At 30.9% G+C, this 25175-nt stretch overlaps 1 protein-coding gene across 5 annotated transcripts in view; it reads right to left on the reverse strand.

Moving 5' to 3' along the window:
• LOC147077831 (uncharacterized) overlaps positions 1-25175 on the reverse strand; it is a 201683-nt gene that overhangs the window by 19155 nt on the left and 157353 nt on the right. For all 5 annotated transcript variants that reach the window (XM_085960863.1, XM_085960864.1, XM_085960861.1 and 2 more), the window contains one exon: positions 5806-6039. In XM_085960863.1, coding sequence (XP_085816989.1) covers positions 5806-6039 — 234 coding nt within the window. The remainder of the gene's footprint in view (positions 1-5805; positions 6040-25175) is intronic.

Below are 25175 nucleotides of genomic sequence, written 5' to 3' on the forward strand. Positions count from 1 at the left end.
CAATAAACATAACATTAAATGGACGTAGGTTGACTCATTATGACAAATTATGTTTTGTTATGCACGCATCATTTGCACAATCTTCGCGTCGCGTAGTCACGATCATTTTAGACGGTGTCTCAGCTGAAGTATAGCCTCAATACAATATGATTGAAGCTTATCAAAAAATATGACAGGCACCTGAATATTTTTGAAATAAAGATGTTAAAAAAGTTTTCCGATTCGTATCAGAATTCTCTTTTAATGTCTCCACAGTTTATCCATATCCTAAAACAGACACTTTCTGCATTATCCGTTACAGTCTTGGCTCTATATCAAATGGCGTTCCAATATGTAAGAATACTTACACTGAAGCTTAATTTTTGTAAAGAGACTAGGTATGTTATTAAGAGCGTACATAAGTGAAACGGCAAATGATTTTCAATAGTATGCGGGGCTTAATTTTGGCTGCGTTGCCAGTCAGAGAGCGATTGTCGACCTGTTCGCACGTCAATTTGTTTGTGATGGCGTCGGAGGAATATATTCTTAAATCGTGTAAAGATGACTAAAAAACGTTCCGCATGTACTCGAAAAAGAAAACATGTCAATGAATATATTATTATTGTTACTAATAGAACAATAAACAAAATATTAAATGGACGCATGTTGGATTTATATGACAAATTATATTTCGTTCGGCAGGCGTCGTTGCATAATCTTCGCGTCGCATAGTCACGATCGTTTTAGACCGTGCCCCAGCTGAGGTATAGCCTTAAAGTATTGTAATTGTTACAATAAGTTAACTGTCTAATTTGTCAAAAAATGCTATGTTGGTCCTCTCTTGGCTGTATTAACTTTTAGAACGAGATATAGAGTTTTGACAGTTTAGACGGTCAAATTATGTAACAATTAACCACCTCTATACATAAATATTATGATAAAGTGATAATATTTATCACTTTAGCCTTCGATAGCCGTCTTGTGTATAGGACAGACTCACAGAAACAATTAATAAAAATATTTGCACTGAATGGGACATAAGTCTAAAACCATCGCAGTTTATTACCTACGTTTTTACCATTTAAGCTATTAAAACACTCATTAATCATGCTTTCATTTATTATTAAAACATTTCGGTGTCATTTTGGTATATTATTATTTTGACACAAAACAAGTCTTATGTAAAAAAATAAAAGTGAATACCTATGATAAATATAAAATCCACATAGCGTATTGATATTCAATAGAAACGTTAAACATATTAGCATACCCTTAGGCTGCTGAATAGTAGGTACTTTCTGAAGATAATATTTGCAAAGCGTGCGAAAATGATATTTACGCAAATAAATAGGTACAAGTATTATATAAACATATTTGAAAGAAACATAGAGCGGCCATAGAATATATTGTATATTTGTCAGACCAAACATATTATGTATCTTAAAGCCAATGTATCTTAAGTTTGATTTTTGCCGAAACTTAATTGATTATGAATTTCGTAGGTACCTAAATTATCATATTATTCAGAGCCAATTTAAGACGAATGATACGCGTACTACTTTTTGGCAGAATGTGAAGATATACTTTAGAAATCTGACATAAATAGTACACACTAAACTCTGTTTAGTCTTAGATCCCTATGCACAATCGTCTGTCATAATTACAACAAAATTACAACAAAACACTATCCAGAAAGCCTTTCATAGTTATGATCGAGTTGTCTATGGTCCACCAAATCTGCAATAGCTTTGTTCTGTTTTTCTATTGAAAATATTACCATATATAAAAATTCTCTTTTTCATAATTTAGGTAAATTATTTTGTAATTGTTAAACGATGACAAAAATATGAAAAATATACAAAATAAATTCAATAACTATAAATACACAATTAATATTTAATAAAAATGATTAAATGTCTCCGCAATTAGTGAATAATATAAGTTATTTTTTGACCATGTTTTTCCTGATACGGTAACACTTGCCGTTGAAATGTCAGATTTTGTCATTTACAATTATTACAAATATATGCCATGATGTGAATAATTATATAGAGTGATTAAAACTAATATTACCATGTTGGTGTGTAGGTAACTAAGTACTTATATATTTCAACTACCTATCTATTGGTTTAATATTACACAAATATAAAATCTGAATAAGAAAAGTTAATTCATAATTCATTGACACTGACATTTCAATTCGATAATCGGTTTACTAAATTAAGACATGTACAGAATCAAGAAAGTAAAGGAAAATATGTCGTATTAAATGTCACGGATATTTAATAGTTGTTCAATACCCATATTGAGATCAATTGTTAAATGAATTTGAGTGTATTGGCCGTTTTAAAGACACATCAATTTATTTTGACAGCAGCTGTCAGTGGTAAATGGCAATACAGTAGGGGGGCAAGGGGGCGAGTTCATAACAAAAGTAGTCTATGGTTAAGGATTCCTTATCTCTATAATATATAGTTAACAGATGGATTTCGGCTACTTACAATTTTTACTATTATTTTATGGTAAGTACGAATTGAGCATCGCGCTCTTAGTCTTCCTTACCGTAATAGAGAACATTTTTCACCTAATATCTATTACAATTTGGTCTACGCAGGGCTTAATTGAATTTTTAAAACTAACCAATATCGTCTACAATTTATATCATTAGGTCAATAAAAATAAATTTGTTGATTATTTACATTTTACAGAATTTTAATTAATCAATTTATGTATTCAAAAACTAGTTTTCAATAAAAATGATTTGTACAGTCAAAGATATATTAGAGATAATTATAAACGACATAAAAATGGGTATTCGTTTAAGGATCCCATCTTATTATTAACTGTTTAACATTAACATATAGTGTATTAATGTTTTATCGAATGCAATGAAAATATTTTACATTTATTATATTTTGAATGCATTTTTTGAATGAATTTCAAAATATTAATTTAAATAAAAAGCAAAAATGTGTATGACTTGTAATCAATTTTATTTATAACGAATCTAATTTTGGTATGGCCACATCATATTCAACCTCAATTTGAAGTCTTTTCATAAGTTAAAAGCAAAATTTCTAAAACCATATAGTCGTAAATACTATCCTGTTATCGTGGGTCTCTGGTTTAAATCCGGGGTCATTCAAATGTATATTTGAATGCATAATACGGACCTCATTGATTGACTAAGTGGCTTATATCTATTTCTAGAATATATTATATTATATTGAAATGGAAAAAAAATGATTTATCGTACATTAGATTACCTAGGTATTTATTTTTTATAAATTCTATACATGCCGTATGTGCATTTATATACAACATATTATTTAATAACGTTGTATTTAACACACATAAATGCAGTACGTGTTTTGGCTAAATATTATTATATTATCACCAATAATTGTTTTGTGTCAAATGTCTATTTCCTCTTTATTACCCTCACGAGCGTACAACAATTATCATAAGAATCCTCGCGCAAGTACAGTGTAAATAATTACAAGATAAAAAGAACTTTTATATACCACGTTTTAAAATTTTCTGTTGAATCATATAAACTTGACAATTCTATGTATTAACAAATACTTTTTTCTGTACTTGATAGAAATACTAAATAAATATAGAATACTGAAATGTTATTTTGACATTTCATATTGATTTTGATAGTAACGTACGTATATATTAATAATTTAGTTGCTAGAACCCCCTTAGCAACCAAAAATCGTGTTTTACTTTTTACGATTTTTTTTCCGAAGTAACTTTCCATACAAAATAGAATTAACTGAAAATGAATTCAATTCTGCTTAAAGATAGCTAAAAGAATCAAAAGAATGATTGTCGTCGTGTTCTGATATATTCTAAAAGATTCAAATGTCTAGTTAGTCGGGAAGTTAGTTAAAAATCTTGGACAAACAAGAAAAAAATTGTACTGGACAAACAAGAATACGAGCTAATAAAAACGTGGTAAAATACTATTCTATCAACAGTCAACGTGACAGGTACCTGAGTCAAGCAGTCAACGCGAAAGTTATCAATAGAGAGATTCAAAATTTAGTCCGTCTTTGACGACATGTAGTGTAAGTGTTTTTAAAGTCCGCCAATAAACCGGTGACTTTTATATACCACGTTCCGACCTACCTACCCACCTATCAAATTTTCAACCACCAATATGCATAGTATGTATTAAGTACGATTGTTTTATTATTAAGTTTAAGGGAACTCTGTGGTGTTATGACATATGGGTTCGGTATTATGATACCGCTTTATTGAAATATACACAATGGTCAACGGTGCGGAAAGCGAAAAGCTCTCTGTGACTTACACTGGGAATAGGGAATACGACGCATAAAATATTCCAGTTTTGTGGTCGATACTGTTCAATATACAGAACGGAAAGTATTGTGAATTTATCGGGTGATTTATATTTTATCTCAAAAACGCTAGCGATAATCTTAAGCAATATTTACAATTGTTACAAAAACATTTATATATTTAATATAGATACATTCTTTAGCGATTAAGTGAGAAAATATTGTAATACAAAGTATCATAGAATATGATTAATGTGTTTCCTTTATTGTTAACAAGAGTTATACTGCCCTTCTAAGGAAGAAGGCAGTAACTGACTCTCACATACCTTCGAGATAAATGACATAATGTGTTTTTTTTTCAAACTTTAGTACTGTGAATTAATATGAAATGGTGATAGTTTTTATTAGTAGGATGTTAAAATACAAACAAAATAATAATAAACAAGCAGTAACTGTAATGAATAGGTGCAATTACTGCCTTTTTGATTAAAACAATTGTATTATTTTAGAAGATATCTATTTTTTCACTAAGGATTCAAACGGTATTTTAGTGATAATACTGATTTTAAAGTGAACAGAATACATAGCTTTCAAAATTACCTAACGGATGGCATTCATAGCTCAATTTCACAAATTTTGCGAGTTACTGCCTTCTTCCTTCGAAGGGCAGTATATTATACTGATACCGTATGGTATTTGAATCCGCAAGTAAAAAAAAAATGGGTGCCGCCTAGGAATTAAGGTACATAAATACATATTATTATTTATACCTTGATTTTAAATTAAAAAGATTGTAGTAAATATTGATGAATTATAATATATTATATAATACGTCAGACAAATAGTTATTAATTCATTTCGGCGTGCTTAGGTTAGATTGGTTAATTTTCTAACTAAAGTTATTCCGAAGTTTTATTTATTTTACATAAATTGTCAGATAAAATTATATTATTTTTCATTATCTAATTCAATTTAAAATATAATTGGGAACAAATAGTTTTTAATATTTTTTTAATTATAAAGCTCTAACTTCCCTTTTATTAAACTTTCAGATGGTTGACACATTATATAATATTATTAGTTATCTTCATGAAGGTATTACAATGACACTGTCTTGAATATATACGCAGTTCGTATAATATAACTCGCAACTTTGTAACCTCTATTCATCTCTAAGCTCTAAGTACAAGATCAAATAGTTAACAAGAAGTCTTGTTGAGACAATATTGTTCCTCGAGGAAGACCAACTCAACCCAATAACAAAAGGTTTCACGCTAATTATGGACTCCATGTTTATAAAAAAAATATGTGAAAACGTTTGTTTAAATATCTTTGTATTTGAGTAAAGATTTGAGAATAAAGTCAACAAAATCGGTATGAGTTTATTTAATTAATATATTTTAACTAATTAATATAGTAAATAGCATATCTATATGAAATGATTTGAAGTTCTGATAATATATATAATAATATCATGTTTAATAAAGTTTGAAACAATGAATTTGAAATAGCTTACCCCGATATACTGCCCATCAACAAACAGCTGTGGCACGATGACATCTGACGTATGCATTCTATCCTTGATTTCCTCCTGGTATTCCATGCTCATGAAGACGTCTCTTTCTTCAAATTTGACCAGCAGGTTACGCAGTATCTTCTTTACCAGGACACACTTCTGGTACGTATCTCTGACTATGCCCATAGACGTGGTGTAAAAGACAATTTTGCCGGCATCTTTTTCTTTGTAGCTCTGTAAAAGAATAAAAAATAGAACTTGAAAGTTGTCATTTCAAAAATTGAATCCAACTAATAGTATACTTTAATAAAATTTTACTTTTTTAATACTGAGTTTTATGATAGTTATGTTAGTATTATACATATATATATATCTAAATAATTACAAGATAAAAAGAACTCTTTATATACAACATTTTGAAATTTTCGCTTGAATCATATTAACTTGACTTGACTAGCTTAAACGATCAAAAAAATGTGTAATTGATAGAAATAATACTGAAATGTCATTTTGACATTCATATTGATTTCCAAAGTAACGCACGTATATATTAATAATTTAGTTGCTAGGCCATCCGCTTAGCAATCAATAATGGTGTCGAAATAACTTTTCATCCAAAACAGAATTAACTGAAAATGAATTCAATTCTACTTAAAGATGGCTAAAAGTATTAAAAAATCCATTGGCATCGTGTTCTGATATATTCAAAAAGTTTCAAATATCTAGTTAGTCGGAAAGTTAGCTAAAAATCGATTTCAAGATTTGTACCGGACAAATAAAAATACGAGCTAAGAAAAAACGTTGTAATAAAAAATAGGTAAAAATAGGTAAAATAATCGGTAAAGATTAAAACCTATTAGTGAAGTAAAAAAATAAGAATCTAACAATAATTAATACTGGGGTAAATATTTAAAAAAATAAATTCTATTCATCTAACTAATTACAAATAAAAAATAAAATAAAAGTTATCGTTTATCAATATTTTTATAATAATAGTACAGATTTTTGAAAATTGCTTATTAAAAATAAAATAATTCCTTTGTCAAATAAAAAAAAATACCTGCATACATACAGTTTCCAAAAAACTATTTCGCTTTGTCATAAAATAATGTTGTTCAACGTGATTTTTGTTCAATAAGTCTGACGTGAAAGGGTGGGTATTAATTAAAATGTGGTCTCTGTCAAATTTTATACAAAAATGAAATGGCGTTAAATTGCACAGTGAGGCATTAAGTATGAATTCAAAAGCGAGAGTGATAATTTCGTATTCTAAATAGTCACTTATTGCGGCTTAAAGTAGGTAACCAATAATTAAGTTTATTATATTTTTAAATAATTCATTAAAAAATATCTGTATTTCACAATTAGATGAAATGCATTGTTATGCAAGAAATACCTGTCTTAATATAAATCAATGTGTATTAGAAAAATATAGTAGTTTGGCATTATCTCATACACGTGTTATTGACACATAATATATACCTATATAAGTTAACCTGTGTGTCCCTGATAACTATCTTAGAAATAGAGCCCATCAGTTGTTTATTCTCCCAAGGTGCAGAACCAACCTGCCACTGGTAATGCCAATTGGGAGGGCGATAAATATATTCAACGAAATTTCTTCGGGTGTTGATATATTCCACCTACGTGAGAATGAGTTTAGGTGGACGTTGTTTTATAAATTCTTAAAATAGGGTCTGCTTAACTCATCTGGTGTACTTCCGTGTACCTATCTAATTTATCTACTGATCTATCTCTTTTTTTATGTAATACGGTTTTATATTTCTTTGTTTCTAAATGTCATGGTGTGAACGTCTTAAACTTATAATTTGTAATGTCCACAATATGTTAAAAAATAAATAAATTGAAATTGAAAGTACGTATTAATTGAAAGAACATATTTTTAATGGTAACGCTTTTAGTATTAAATAATCCCATCCCAGTATCACGTATTTGAGCTATGATGGGTTTGCCTTTTGAAATTATTTTTACAATGAGGTCAAAAAAGATTGATTGGTTTCCATTATACATATTTCATTACAGCAAAACATAATTGTCATATTACCGAACAAAGCTCAAATATTGTATTTATCTAGCCATCGCCACTTGCTAATCAATTGCACTATACAAAAGTTAGTTTTGCAGGTAACAAAAGACATTTCATGACGTGCATTGAATTGAAAGCTCTCGCGTGTAAAAGCTGGCGCGCTTCCGTCATATTCTGCGGTATGTTCGTTGCAGTGAGCTTTTTGTGTCGATCGGCAGCTGTATTATTATTTATTTATACAATGATATTACTATATGTTGCTTTGTGTACTAAACTAGTTACATAAACCAGAATAAAAATATAATAATTATAATGACGGTATTGATATTTTAAGAAGGTGTCTAGCTAATTGTGCTAACTGGAATTAAAACGTAAAATTATACAATGCCAATTGAAAATAAAGCTTTGTTTTATTAATATTAAATTAAAGAGCCTGGTATATTACCACACCATTATCTAACCTACGAAGATAAATGATTTGGCTCTTCTTAAGTATTTAATTCATAGAAATAAACCAACTCTTTTAAATGTGTCGCTACATTTCAAAATCAGCCAAGTCCACCTTTGGGTATTTTTGATTTTTTTGTGAATTGCTGAAGAACTACTGCTTTCTAACATTTTTGCATTATCAAAATGTGTAATTTATTCATTTTAAATATTCTATACTCGTAATAATATAAACTTTCACCCTTATGACTGTATTTGAGAAAACAAAAAGCTGTTCTTCTCCTATTCATCTATCATGGACTTGGCTGATTTTGAAATCTAGCCACACAAATATTGTCACTCCATTCAGGAATAACACTTAGCGATGGTGCCCATAGAACGCGTCGAGCGGGCGAAGTCAGCGTATGAAGTGTTTATTCATAACCATAATCACACGTCTCTCGCCGCGCATTACCCTTCACCTATGTAATAAGCGGCCCAAGCACCACAAAATAATTATTATTACAGCGCCTCTCATAACAAAGCAATAAAAATATTATATTATTTCGGGGCTTGCAATTAATATTTACGATGACATTATTTAACCAGCGAAATATAATGACACGGAATAAAATAAAACAATGGGTTCTCTGTTATTAAATAATTGCTTTTCGCCCGTCGATCGACGACGCCTCGAGCAGCGTAATTTTGGTAGCCGTGTTCAATGAATGGACTTCTTTGTATTTTCATTAAATCGTATCGCCGAGAAGCGAAAAACGGTGACTCATGCGGCAGGCGGGGAGCAAGGCATCGTCAAGTCCAGTGGGCGCTAGCGTATTTGATTACGTTGTATTTTTGATGATTTACGCGCCACTTGTAGAAATTTTGCGCGAGCGCCGCACTCGCTGCGTCAATGGGCTTTATGCCTTAGAAACAGTATCAACTTTGCAAGCAGGCTGTAGGATGAAAATAATGTAATATATTCTGAAAATATTATTTTATATATATTTATTTATTACTACATAATAACATGTGAATATGTGTAGTATATAAAGAAGTGAATATCATTTGATCAAATTTTATGCGAGATAATCAGACAAAGAAGCGTATCACTGCAACGCAAAGTTATAAAACTAATTAACTTTAATTTAAATCAGGTTATTAATTAATATTATATACAAATCACGTCACGATTATGACATAAAATAAAAATAAAAGCAATACATAGTAAAATTCAATAATAAGCACGATTTAAATGTAAGCGGTCATGTGTTCAGTTCAAACGATAGATTATACTGTAGCTCGTCTATCTTATCTACGTAATTTAGTTGACGTTCATAAAGAACAATATATTTGTATACATAACAGTAGTATTATTATGCTATTAGTACTGCACTAACGCATACAGGCTTAAATTAGTAGTGATGAGGCTTTTTTGTTACATTCAGCTCCTACTATTTCCGTCCGTAAAGCGCATGGAACAATACTGACTTGCAAGCATACATCGTGGGTTCATTTGCAATCCGTATAGGTATACTGGCAAAAATTAATTTTCATGTTCCCACCAATATCACTCGTAACTCTACGGTCTTCATGATACCCCGGCGCAGGACGGATGTGATGTTTCATGATGCTGTGTATCGTGCGATTAACTTATTTGATGGCACCATAAAGGTTGATTTATTTTTTATTAACTATATCATGTTTGTGGACATGTTAAATAGATTACATTTATAATTTGTATTTATCATTTTACTTTAATATCTAATAAATAAGCACAAACTTTCTTATTTATATTGGTTGTTATTTGTAATTAAGTCATTTTTTATAATTTGTATTTATTATGTATTATGGCGTATTGGCCAATCGCTGTAATGCCACAACTTCTACTCTTTTCTAAATAAATAAATCTTTTTCATAAAAGGTATCTTTTCAACACAAAATGTACCATGCATCGATATATCTCTCATTTATGCCGATTTATTATTTAACAAAACTCAGCCTTTTTGCATGATGATACTTTGTTTAATGCTATTTATTTGTGTGAGTATTAATTTAAAGTTCTATTCGATATTATTGACCTTTTTATTCTATAGAATAAATCACGTTTGTGTACGAGATCTATCAAACAGTTGTCGAGTTGAGATTAAGTATTTATCACGTATTTTCTGTGTCTCGGAGTATTATTATAGCTAGATATGTAAATATTTAAATACGTGTCGTTAATTTTAATCTAACGGCATTATGCCATATTGAACAGAAATACAAGGATAGTTAAAAGGAGTTTATATGCACCATACACCATAAAAACCCACATAAATAATAATATCCAGCAATAGCGTACGGCCTATTAATGTTATAAATAGAAAATCACCAGAAATATTTAATCAATTACTAGGTTGGAAATATTATTATCATGTATTTATTACACAACTAACTACACGCTAAAGTTTATTTAACTATACTTCTTCTATATACGAGGGTGGGTCAATAAGTCCTTAGAAAAGCCGACAGGTGGCGCGACTAGTACTGCAAGCGGTTTGTTTTCATGCAGCGGCACTACCGATTCAGTATGCTGCGAAGTTTCAATCAGATTGGTCGGGTTGTTGTGTGTTTCTCGTACATTTAAAAAAAAAATTTGCTTGTGGAAAATGGAAAAATGGAAAATGGAGAAAATTGAGTTTAGAGCTGTTATTAAACATTTTAATATAAAAGGGTTAACAGCAAACGAAATAAAAAATGAGTTGGATTTAGTTCACGGCATATCTGCTCCTTCACTTGCAACTATTTATAACTGGTTAAATGAATTTAAACGTGGTCGTACATCAACAAAGGATGAACCACGCTCAGGACGTCCTGTAGAGGTGACTACACCAGAAATGATCAATAAAATCCACGATATGGTGTTAAGTGACCGAAGATTAAAGTTGAGTGAGATAATTGAGGTTACAGGGATCTCAAAAGGTAGCGTCTTTTCTATTTTACATGACAAATTGGGCATGAAAAATATTTCTGCAAGATGGGTGCCGCGTTTGCTCACAGTCGACAATAAACGCAATAGGGTGGTGGCCTCTAAAGCCCTGTTGTCGCTCATGCAACGCAATCCGGATGAATTTTTTCGTCGCTTTGTGACTGTAGATGAAACATGGATACACCACTATACTCCCGAGACGAAAGAACAGTCAAAGCAGTGGATTGCGAAGGCAAACCATGTCCAAAGAAGGCGAAAACCGTAAAATCAGCTGGTAAGGTTATGGCTATTGTATTTTGGGATGCACGTGGAATTATTTTCGTTGACTATTTGGAAAAAGGAAAAACAATAACAGGGGATTATTATGCATCTTTATTGGATCAGCTAAAAAACAAAATTGAAGAAAAACGGCCTCATTTAAACAGGAAAAAAATCCTCTTTCATCAGGACAATGCCCGTGTTCACACATGTTTACGATCAATGGCTAAAATTGAAGAATTGAAGTTCGAATTGGTCGACCACCCACCGTATTCGCCAGATTTAGCCCCCAGTGACTTTTTCCTTTTCCCAAACTTAATGGCTAAGTGGACAACGTTTTTTTTCAAATGAAGAAGTCATCGATCGGACAAATGCTTATTTTGAGGACCTTCCGAAAACTTATTTTTCTGACGGTTTAAAAAAAATTGAGAAACGTCTAACCAAGTGTATTGAGCTCCAAGGAGATTATGTTGAGAAATAAAAAAAAAATACAAAAATAAAAACTGTTTCAATGCTTTTTTCTAAGGAATTATTGACCCACCCTCGTATTATATCGTCTCTGTTCTGGCAGAACACACTAATTGGAGAATACTAGTTTTGAGTAATTTGACTTTGAAGTTGTTAAAATGTTTGAAATGGTCTATCATGTGAGTTTATTAAGTAATCGTAAAAAGGATGACTTCAAAATAAAGACTTTTTATTTATTAAGAAGGTTTCCAGACGGTAAAGTTTGAAATAAGGAACATTTTGGTATAACTAACTCAATATGTCATTTGAATTAGTGTCTTCTGCCAGAACAGTGACGATATATTCCTGGAGACTTTCATGGTTTGCTACTATTGTTGCTCGTATCCGAAAATTTGTACGTAAACAGTTCACCACAGGACACTTATTTGTATGCCGTAGTACTTGAAACATGAGTTCGTGTAACATTTTATCAAATGACGAGTTCTTCGTTGAAAATTTCACCGTGGAGTATATTTGTACGTATGCTACCATGTGGCGCTAATTTGCTGTTCCAATTAGATTTAATACGAATTTTATGAGATGTCTTTACTAGGTTAGGTTAGGTTAGGGTTAATCTAATTGGAACAGTACTATTTGCAAACGATCGCCTCATTGTGTAAGATACGTACAAATGTATTCCACGGTGAAATGTTCAACGAAGAACTCGTCATTTTATAAAATGTTATACGAACTCATGTTTCACGTACTGCGGCGCACGAATAAGTGTCTACGATGAACTGCATACGTACAATTTACATGTAACCATTATATATTATGAATATTACGAAAATATATTTAGTATATGGAAAAGTCACCATTTCGTAACACCGCACACTATCCTACGCGATAATATTCAATTAGGTACGAGACTCTATGTAGGTAATATGCAGCAAATAGTGGGTACATATTTATATATTAGAAGATATCTATATTATATATTAGAATTTTGTCATTAACAGCAAACCAATCGAACGTATGACTCATTATAAATATTTAGGTACATGGGTCAATGAGAAATGGGACCAGTCTCAGGAAATAAAAACTAGAATTGAGATCGCAAGGAGCGCTTATCTCAAAATGAGACGCCTTCTTAGCAATCGAGATCTTAACCTAGGTCTGAGACTGCGTATGGTACGTATGTGCTCTCAATTCTTTTCTATGGTATGGAAGTATGGACGCTAAACCAAGAGATGTGACTTGAAGCTTTCGAGATGTGGCTGTATAGACGCATCCTCAAAATTCCTTGGACTGACCGGGTGACAAATGTTGAAGTTCTCAATCGAATGAAGAAGGACCGAGAAGTTCTACGTAGTATCAAAACCAGGAAACTACAGTACCTCGGCAACATTATGAGAGGACAAAAATATAGCATTCCCCAACTTGTCATTCAAGGAAAGATCAATGGCAGCAGAGGACGGCGCCGCATTTCGTGGCTTAAGAACCTCCGTGATTGGTGCGAGTGCAGCTCCACTGAACTGTTCCGGGTAGCAGACCACAAAGATAAGATTGCCTTGATGGTGGCCGACCTCCGCTAGGGGATGGCACGATAAGAAGAAGAAGACGATATCAATATTTGGCCACGTAGTTTTTTCGACTTGTACGTGGTGTAAATGACAACTTTTTAAACTTGAGCCATTATTGGTAGTATTGAATTGTGTGTCCCTGATAACTTTCTTAGAAATCGAGAGCATACGTTGTTTGTTCTCCCGAGGAGCAGAACTAACCGGCCATTGGTGATGCCACTTGGAAGAGCAATACCTCTGTTCAACCAAATCGCTTCGAATATTGATAAAATATTCCACCTACGTGAAGATGAATATAGGTGGACGTTGTTTTATAAATTCTTAATATAGGGTCCACTTAGCTCATTCGGTGTGCTTCCATGATTTATAGTTTTTTTTTTTTTTTTTTTTATAATTCTGTACTTTACTTTTCATACTGTTTTGTGATACTGCATAATATATTAATTTCTTTCTTCTTTACACTGTTTCTTTGTTATTAAATGTCATGTTGTGAATGTCTTATATTTATAATTTGTAATGTTCACGGTATCTATGTAAAAGTAAAAGTTACCGAATGCCCATGATCTCTAAGATTACCACGCGCGTTATATTATCGACTGTGTTTAGGAAAAAGGGCGTAACCCTCGATTTTTCGAAAAGTGCTTTTATTAGATATTAACAATGTATACAACTATATTATACACGTTCTGTAAAAAGGAAGTAAGCGGCAAATGAAAAATTATTATCTAAATTCATGTTTAAATTGAGCTTTAATTAAGTTTTAATTTAAGGAAAAAAGCATTAACCCTCAATTTTAATGATTTTTCTGTAATAACTTCTTTAATTATTGTTAGATGCACCCAATGTATGTGCATATTTTTTTTTAATATTGAACCAATATCATTAAAAAACCGTTTTTTGCCCCTCCTGTAAAATTTGTTCTGTGAGGGTTACGCCCTTTTTCCTAAGCACGGTCGTTATGTTATATAAGTTATTACAAGCCGATTGACCTAAGCAAACTATTGTGCGGGAATTAATTCTTTCAATGTTAATATTGACTATAAGTATATATTATTTATATCCTGTAGTAACATAGAAATGCGTAACATTTACGGTACCCACTAATAAAGATATTGGGTATATTTTAACAGCTTTAAACTTTGAAAAATATAGACAAGGTCCCTAATGTATCTATATCATTTTTAAAACATAACAGAAAGTGTATGTACAATCTCAATTTACATTTTACTTCCAAAACATGATCACGCATTTACTTTTACCTTTATAAAGGTCGCTTTATGAATAAAATTAAAATTCACCGGTAAATAGGTTTTATAATACGTGCTAAGATTAAACCTCAATATTCGATAATGAATAATTAATAATGCCTTGCAATATCATATCTACAAAGTAAAACAAAATGAAATTTCGCCCGTATAAATGTTATTATGATAGGATTACTGCTATTTTATGCTTTCATTATAATTATGTATTAAATTCAACGTTAATTAAAAATGACAGATTTTTCGATTTTAAAAATGATTTTTTATTATCATTTTGATTACTATATAATAATATACTTAGGTATAAATCTGTTGTATCCATGTTTAGTTTATGAATTTTATTTTAAATAAATAATCGGTTTCATATTTTATCATAATAAACAGTGGTTGGGCCAATTATAGTCGTTTTTCCCACCTACCTCAAATTCCCAGATATTATCACAAGACCGGGCGACCAGCAGTCACAAGTCATGAGTTGACCGTGATTACGTTACATGCTGTTACTTCAAAACAGCGGATGCGCTAGGTTTTTTAAAGCTAAGCCGTCGTTAACCACACAGTGATACATCCAAAACGCATCTGTTTGACCTTCGTTGCACTAAATCTGATACGGTTTGAGCGAACGTCGCGTCTATCATCTATCCTGAACTTGTCAAAATCATTTATCCCAAAATCAAAATGAAACCGTGAGGATGACATTCCGAACCGCCCGTTTATGAGTGCGTGAGTGTATGTCCAGTGCATGCCTGAGTCATAGATACCGAAGAAGATCCTCGAAGGAAATCCAGGGGAAAAAGGCAAATGGGAAAGCCACGCACGCGATGGGGTGATAACATTACAAAAAATCCCAACCAGCTGCTAAAAATCAGGAACTGGAAAATACGTGAGGAGGACCGTTCCGGCTGGAGGACGGTGGTGGAGGAGGCCAGGGCTAGACTTGAGCTGTAGCGCCATCGAAGAAGAAAAGTATATGACACCAAACCAGCTCCAGTGCGAGAGCCCTCTCAACATCAAAGGTCAGTGCCTGTTTTATTTTATTAAATACTTTTTTAATTTTTAATTTTTTTAATTTATTAATTACATTCAGACCAAATGAGTTTCCACAACATGAAGGTAATTTATTAACAGAGGTTCTTAAGAGATTTTATAATTCACGTAACGAGTAGCTGCTAATAATAATATTATGTCAAAGAAGTTGCTAAGTTACGTTCAAAATAGCACACATTTGTAGATAAATAGCTACCTACTCAAAGATATTAAAAGATGTTTGATACGATGTTTTTTTAAGCTTACTGAAAGTTGAAAAAAAATATCCGTGCAGATTTATTATCTTTGTGATACGATTTAATAGAGATTTATGAAATATATTTTTCAAGTAGTCAAGAGCTTTACTTTCATCACAACTAATGCTTGTTTTTCAATTGGCAAGGTATTTCGCAGAATGAAAGACTCAACGCGATAAACTTAAAGCTCCAACGTTTTCTATACAGCGTCCCTCGCCAAGCGGAGCTTTTCTAATAAAGACACAACAGGTGGAACTTTAAAGCTCTATGCCGTTCGTGTCCGAATTAATTATTGTATTCCAACTCAAGCCATACGGTGAATTTAAGATAATCAGATAAACGTAATGGAATACAATGCATAAACTATCATGCTATATTATTTAATGTGATATATTATTAGATAACTTTATTCTATTCGTTGAATGATATTTTCGTGTTGTACTTATATTGTTAAGGCGTATTTTATTATGTATTTTCAACGATTTTCTAGTGAATGCGGAAGTTATGAAATGTGTAGTTTTTAATATATCCATATAATCTGTCAATTAATATAATATAATTGTTGCTATCTTTGAAAAGTATAATTATTATCAATTAACATGATATTATCAAATCTTCATTATTTGCTTATCCTCTCCTTATCGGCAGTTGTGAGATAATTGTTGGTATTTCGTTTCTTGATTCTTTCATTCAACGGGTATTAATTTTTAACATACAACAATAGTATGTATTATATTGCAGGCAACTGAAACATAACTTTTTGAAACTATATACGTGCCTATACATATTGTAAGAAGATCACAATATGGGCCTCCACAGAGTGGAGGTTTTGTGTTAATAGATTTTTGTTTTTAGGAAAAATGACGTATGTAAGCTGCTTGCAGTACCTAATCTGACTCCAAACACACATTGAAAGATAATACGTATTTGTTAGACCCATGATTCAAATTTGTGATTCATGAAATTAGAAGCCACGTTACTATATACTATGTCTGTAACCAAAACGTACAGTCGTAAAATGCACAATGTACTAAAATTATTTCTTCCACCATAACCATCTATGTAGCGGTTAAATTTAGAATTTTCGCTGTATTTATCATTATTTTTATACTGGTATGAATATTTATTTTTCTATGTGAGACATATATAGCTTTTAAGTACTTATTATAGTGTGAAAATAATTGATGCGGATTGAGGTTAGATGATTTTTCTCCTCCAAAAATTAAAAAATAAACAGATTTAAAAAAAGTTTTTACATAATATTTATAGAAATATATCTATATTTTGAATAACCGATATTTTGATTTATTTACAGCGTGTTTGTTGAGAACACAAGAGTCTCAAAAACCGGTATTTTTGTGATTAATCCAAGTTTCGTCTACTGGCATTACATTTTACCTTACACAACAGTTGCAACGATTTGGTATTCGATTATCAGTACAATATAATAATATATTAAATAACAATTTTCTTCATAGTTTTCAAAGGTTTCAAATTTTCTGGTTATATTATGGTAGTCTTATGTTTCTACTGCACTATGTGCCTACATGTTTCAAAACCATAACTTTTTAAATTTAATGATTATTATCTTCTTTCTATGCTTATAATGTAAGTTTCCATACAATAAAACGTCTAGCAAGATAACATAAATTGTTACTAATGTATATTATTTAATTTCACAGATCCTTGGTATTCTCAAAAATGATAAAATAGAGAGATAGAATATAGAAAATTTTGACTCTAAATACTAACTATTCGAAGATAATAAGAAATTTTAGAGAAACTTCGGTTTGTATTCAAAAGATTATTTGAATCTAAAGTAAAATCTAAAAAATAGCCAATGTAATGATATTACGATTAAAATCCAGCCGACGAATTCGTTGAAAGGTGTTTTCTTTCCACAACAAAATAATAGGGGGTGATATTGGGTGGTAGATTTTTAAACAAGGTAGAAAAGGGTATTGCTAGCTTAGAATTAACTAGAGAAAAGTGTTACGACATAGTCACCAGCGAAGAATTGAATATATTGCAATAGTTATTATTTTTACAATATTTATTATTATTTTTTTTAAATGTAATTAATGTATTAAAAAAGTACGGCAACTCGGAATTGATTCACAGTAAAATGAATTTTTGCCTATTCTCGTTTCACATATAATTGTATTTAGTTTTTTACAACTAAGTATATATTTTTTTTCTACCTAAATCAATTTTCAGTACCTTATAGGTAGGTAGAAATATATGGTTGCAATTGTCCAGTCGATATAGTATACCCCTCAGGAAAAGTATTATTTTTCCCAAGCGGTATACGGTGTCCATTTTTGTTGAAGAGCTTGATACAAATATATAAGCATGTATGCTACTTATTCGTAAATTGCTCTATACCCAACATATATCTAGCTACATTTCTATGAATCTTCGTATATATTATACATTGAGAGTTCGTGTTTTGCTTCACATATAAGAACTTGTAGAATACATTGAATATATTGAATATATTGTTATGTTAACTAATAATAGTTAACATAACAACACTCTTGCGTGGTATATACAAATGTTAAAACTCCGCTGAATTGGCAATGTACATATGCAAAATGAGCTACCGTCGAGGAAGCCTATGGACATAGTCCTACGAGGGCAAAATTTGACTGACGTCCGACATCAAAATGGCTGAACTGCTCTGAGATGCTCGAATAACGTAATTGGAAAGCGAGGCAATTTCTGGAGGAGGCCAAATCTACTCTAGGGTTTTAGAGCTAAAAATAATTAATGAAACTCTTGATTTACATTAATTAGGTAAGTTTTTAGATGTGTTTATCATAGTATTAGTAAACAATAAAAATAAGTACTTACAGTCAGAAAGAATTTCGATTACAGACCTTTCATTTCAGATTACCAATAGTTATAAATTATAGTTAATATTATTGATTGATTTTTATGTACGACTGTGATGATATTGGATTACTTTCTGTCACTTGGCGAGTGGACAACCGCTGGATAAATGCCGCCATGGTACCCAAGGGACATTAAACGACTACATGCCTTAAACCCGCTAGATAGACGAATTCGTAAAGTTTGGTAGATGTAGGTACATGGCAGCTACGAACTAGGGACCGAGAAGAGTCGAAAGATCTAGGGGAGGTTATCATCTAAGAATGAATCGACCCCGGCCGATGATCATGTAATTTATAAAAATATATTTTGTTAAATCTTGCTTTTTAATAATTATTAGTTTATTAGTTTAATGTCATGGGTAAAGTTCGTCAAAACAAAATGGCTAGATTTATAAACACCATTTATTTTGATATCGCGTGTAGATAGAAAATTTTTCTGACAATGAATGGATAGACAAAAATATTTTATTTACTGACATCTGCCGTTATACAAGTAACCGTTTTAGATGTCTAAAACCTTACGAGAGTAAATTCTTTTCAAAGGTAGGAACCTATACAATAATAAAAAAGTGGTGTGTGTCTGAGCTAAATGCAATAGAGAAAGTTGAATTGGACACTCGCCGCCAGATTGCATTATTTAAAATAATGTTATTATTACCATAATAATAATATGAAAAATGCAATTATATATAGGTAAGTACTATAAATAATTTACTTACTCTTTTTGCAACTTGAAAAACAGGATAATGCGCGTCTATATTATAATATTGTAATCATTCGAATCGTTCCTTTATGATTAGAGTTATTATTTTTTTTTTGATTCATATTGTGACCATTCTACTTAAATATTTAATAATTATTTATTTTAAATATAGCTGATACTGAACATATATTATTTTGAAAAAAAACACTTTCTGATAGAGTATATAATAACCAATACAAAAAAGATTTTTTCTCAGAATGATATATTCTTAAATCTTGTGAATTATTCGTTGAATAAAAGAAATAGTTAATTATAGCTGATACTGTTAATTATTTCGTTTACAGAAGAAACAATGTACGGGGTTGAGAAAATCAAAAGAAAATGTTTACGTACTCGTATGATCAACGTATTTGCGGAAAATAAACATTGTAAGTATTTAGATAAATTAACATATTGTTATTAAAATCTATTTTTATTTATTTATGTTTAAGAAATACAATTTTATTAGATACACATGAAATAAACATGACCTAAAACAGAATTATTTTGTGAATTATTTATATTTTGTGAAAAATAACTTAAAAGATTTTTTGAGTATCATACAAATTTTAATGCGCACTTACTAATTCAAAATTTTCTTGAAAAGAACGTAAGACAAGCATAAATTTAGAAGTATACAATAAGGAAAGATAACTCGCTACATAATAATATATCGTCATCTCAATTCTACAACCAGGTAACTCTGAATTGGTCATTGTTGGGAAAATGAAATTTTAACTTTATTTGTTTAACACAAATCTAGGCTATAATTATTATTTAAAATAAAAATGGAAAATTGTGCTTGTCTAATTGGGAACGATTAAATAATGTTCAATTGTATGAAAAGTATTGTAGATATATTATTTTATTTATTTAAGGCTATACTTCAGCTGGGGCACGGTCTAAAACGATCGTGACTGCGCGACGCGAAGATTGTGCAAATGACGCGTGCAGAACAAAACATAATTTATCATAAAAAGTTAACATGCGTCCATTTAATGTTATGTTTATTGTTCTATTACTGGTAATAATAATAATATCATTGGCATGTTTTCTTTTCCAAGTAAATGGGTAACGTTTTTTAGTAATGTTTACATGATTTAAGAATTGATACCCCCGTCACCATCACAAAACAAATTGACGTGTTCACAGCTCGACTTTTGCTCTCCGATTGCCAGCCAGTCCGAAATTTCGTCGCACCTATAGTTGAAAATTATTTGCCGTTACACTGAAGTACCGTCTTAATGCATTTATGGTTTCAAAGTTATCTAATAATTTCAGACACAAAATTAATATAGTTACCATTAACTTCTGACTTACCTATTTTTATCATTTTGTAGATTAGGGAATGTAGAATCATATTAAATAGCTATCTAAAAAACAATGAAAATCAAGTTATCTTGCTGTAGTATAGAAGTGACGATGTTAATATTTTGGTAAATTATAATACGTGATACTCAGCTGTCAGACTGGGTAATAATATATTGCTAAGAAAGCATTCATCTTTGATATTGAAATGTATCTAGAAAATAGCAAGTCTGCTAGAACCGTAAAAATAAATCCTATAAAAATACACCTTGCAAGTTGCAAAGTGGGTAAGGTGACCAAACGTATAAACGAATCATACATATAAATTATAAATCATTATACGCTTAACAATATTTTTTATAATAATTTGGTAAGTCGACAATGAGATATTTACAATATACAATGTAGAAAAAAAACAATTTTAAAAAACCTCAGAAATATACATTAAAAGAAAAGAAGATGAAATCCTGCCAGAGTGCCAAGGATTTTTTTATATACTATACCTACAGGCAATCTGTGCTGCTGACAGGAATGAAGCCGAGTCATAGAGATAGCTGAAGCCTAATGGTCCCGGATTATTTTCTTCAATTATGACGAAGAGGAAGAAAAATATTTACTTTGATATTTCGAAATGTAAATAGAAAATATATTTATTGTATGATATGATGCAAATTTTATTTGCATAATATACTACCAAATTTAATATTTATTTTTGAATGAATGCCAATGGAATAAGTACTAATATAAATTTAATGTGTGAAATACATAACTACTATTTTTATGTCCTAAAATAAGGATGACCAATTCATTTTTACTAAATTTATAATTTACGTGGGCCTCAAAAATATGGTCGCATTAATTTTGTATTCGCTCATGACCCGCATTAATATGAGTGGTGTTGTGAAATGTTTTGTGTTTTATACTTAGCGAAAGTGAAAATAATGAAAAATTGATAGCCCGCTAAGAAAAAAATACAACAATACCACGCATTGATGGCTCATAATAATTAATAGATTCTTCTTAAACAAAAGAAAACTGATGCAATAATGACCATCTTGAACAGGTGGTTCATTGATTGCATGAATACATAAATCATGCATGGATAATAATGTTATAAGTCGATAGGTGTATCCGATTTATGCAATCAGTTGAACATGTTTTTATGTAAATATGAAAAAAAATAGACGAAATTATCAGGTGGCCGTGGTGGTATCAGCGCATCTATTCTACACAAAACTGCTATATGCCACTATCGGCAGCTATCGAGGATAGTTTTCATTTTTTGTATCGAAGTATTAGCACTTATTGTAACAATTACAATAAGTTAGCCGTTTAAAGCAGGGGTAGTCAACCTGGTACCTATCGCCCACTAGTGGGCGTTCCAGCTTTCATGGTGGGCGGTAGGGGTTTTAAAAACATTTTCATTATATTTAAATAAAATTGCCCGTGACAATTTAAATTTCAGAAAATATACTATTTGGACTATCAATGCGTTTATTGTATCATACCTACAACATTATCCAATGAGGCAATGAAGCCAAGTTGATTGTGAGAACATCTTTCTACAAAGCATCCGAATGATAAGGACAAACCCATTGAATATTTTCAGGAAGTAAGTATATAAAAAATTTCATTTATAAATCACCATACTGTGGAACCGGTAGGCGGTTAGAAAGTTTTACTACTAACAAAGATACAAAAGTGGGCGGTATGTATAAAAAGGTTGATTACCCTTGGTCTAAACAGTCAAAACTGTCTATCTTGCTCTAAAATTTAATACAGCCAAGATATGTGCTGTTAAAACATAGCATTTATTGTAACAATTACAACCAACTTATTGTAATTGTTGCATCACGTGATAATACTTCGATATAAAAAATGAAAAACTATGCTCGATAGCTGCCGATAGCAGCCTATAGCAGTCTCGTGTATAGAATAGATGCGCTGGTGGGAATTTGCCGTTTATAAGTACATACCTACATAAATAAATAAATAAATAAGCAAGGCAATATAGGGTAAAAATATTCATAACTAATGAACGCGTCGATTTTAATACGAATCAGCGTTGCTAGAGTTGCATTTTAATAAATCGGGATTTTTGCCATGTGAAATAAAATCGCGAATTAGGAGTAAAAACTGGGGCAATCTTAAAATACATATTTAAATATTTCTAATGGTTATTTCTATAATATCAATCATAAATAACATTAACAAGCTATAGAACTTTTATTTTGTTAACTGTCAATTTATGGTGGAACTGCATTGTACGAGTATTGTTGTTTTTATTTAATAAAACGCAATTTTTTTTATAGTACTTATTCCACTTTAATTAATATTATAAGTTAATATTAACAAAGCTATAGAACCTTTTAAATATCAAAATACTAATATTAAACCATATTTTTCCTGATATTTGCTTATTTGTACTAGGATGAGGATTTTATTTCGCGAAGAGTCATGTTGAATTGAACAAGTAATTCCGATTTTATCAACTCGATAGAACATCTGTTTCTTGCATCTTATGATTTTCAATTTATCTGAGAAAATAAATATTCAGAATAGCAATTAGAGATGTTGGCATGCTCTGAAATGACTCTCCACAATATGTTCGAGACGCATTTTGTTGTTTATTGGACGTTCGGCGCGGACCGAGTAACAAGGAGAGATTGGTGGTTTTGAGTAGCATTCAAGAAAAGCAAAACAGAGGAAGAGCATTATAAGTTATAACTAAAATTTTGAGTGATATAAGCATCGGTTAGTAATTAGGGTAGTTAATTGATACCTTAATTCTAAACACAAAAATCGATAGTCAAAAATTAACGCAATTTGATAAGCTATCCATGTAAAAACTACTAGTTAATTTCATCGTAATTTTTTAATTAGTAAAAAACATTAGCATGAATCTAGTGAATACATATTCAAGTCTCGTCAGGCATAGTATTAAAAAAAAAGATTTTTTCTGGTACTTGGTGTTTTTGATGTGTTTTTAAATTAAGTATGTATTTTCAAAATATATATTATATTTTAGGTATTTCCACACGAAAAATATCCAGATTCAATTATTTCTATTAAAACTATTCGATTATGGTAGTTATTAAAATTATATGACCATTTAATTTTCTCTACAATCTTGGGTGGATCTTGGCCGCCTTTGTTTTACGTGAAATGATGTTAGCCACTTGCTCAACATATTCGATTTACGCGCTGGGTCCAAATATAAATTTAAAAATAACATACGATTTTGCCAGATCTAACTAAGAGATTCGGACCCAAGATGCACGACTTTACAGATATGTTATTCGTGTTTGAAAAATTTGATATATATTCATCAGTATGTCGCAAAAATGTGTATATAATCTGAATCGTATGCCGTGATGCAAAAGAGGTTTGAAACAATTAACTTACAGTAGGTAGTAAATGTTATTAAATAGAAAAACACTTTGGCGTCTTGTAATAATAAGTAGCAAACCGCATACATTGCGAGTTTTGATATGAAAAAAAACAAGGTGTCATGAAAAAGTCAATTCGGAATGAATGTGAAAATGTCACAACTGCTGCGGCCGATTAAGTTGAAATAAATTCACGCGATTACACCATGACAGTAATTTATGTTTCTTTTGACATATTATGAAAAAAAACGCATGGGAAATATACATATCACTTTAAGCGTAAACAAACCACTGCGTGCGATTATTGTATGTAGTAATTTTATTTTATTTCATACATAACGACTTGGACAATTGAATAACAAAATTTGTATTCTGTTGAGAGTTTTGGTACAGAATAAATTAATAAAATAAAATGTAATATATTATAATACCCATATAAATCAAGATTTATTTCACAAATTGTTGGATATTCTCAATTGATACGCACCCTCCAGAAAAGATGGGCGGACTACGTCAATGGGGATGCAGAAAGGTTTAATATGGCAAACTAGAGAGAGAGATAGTTAAGAATAGTGATTCCTAAAGAAGTATTATACTATTGGCCACTTGGTACTAGAGTAAGTAAATAAGTTATATTAACGATTTAATGATTTGCATTATTGATTCGTCATAAATATCAATTAAATTTTCTAGATACTACTTAACAATCGTATGATTGTTATTAAATTTGGCACCGTTTAATTAAAACTTTTATTTTCCA

Source organism: Rhyacophila brunnea, unplaced genomic scaffold (genome assembly GCF_057557595.1).
Source record: "Rhyacophila brunnea isolate RB1 unplaced genomic scaffold, BYU_Rbru_1.0 scaffold_12, whole genome shotgun sequence".
Lineage (NCBI taxonomy): Eukaryota > Metazoa > Arthropoda > Insecta > Trichoptera > Rhyacophilidae > Rhyacophila > Rhyacophila brunnea.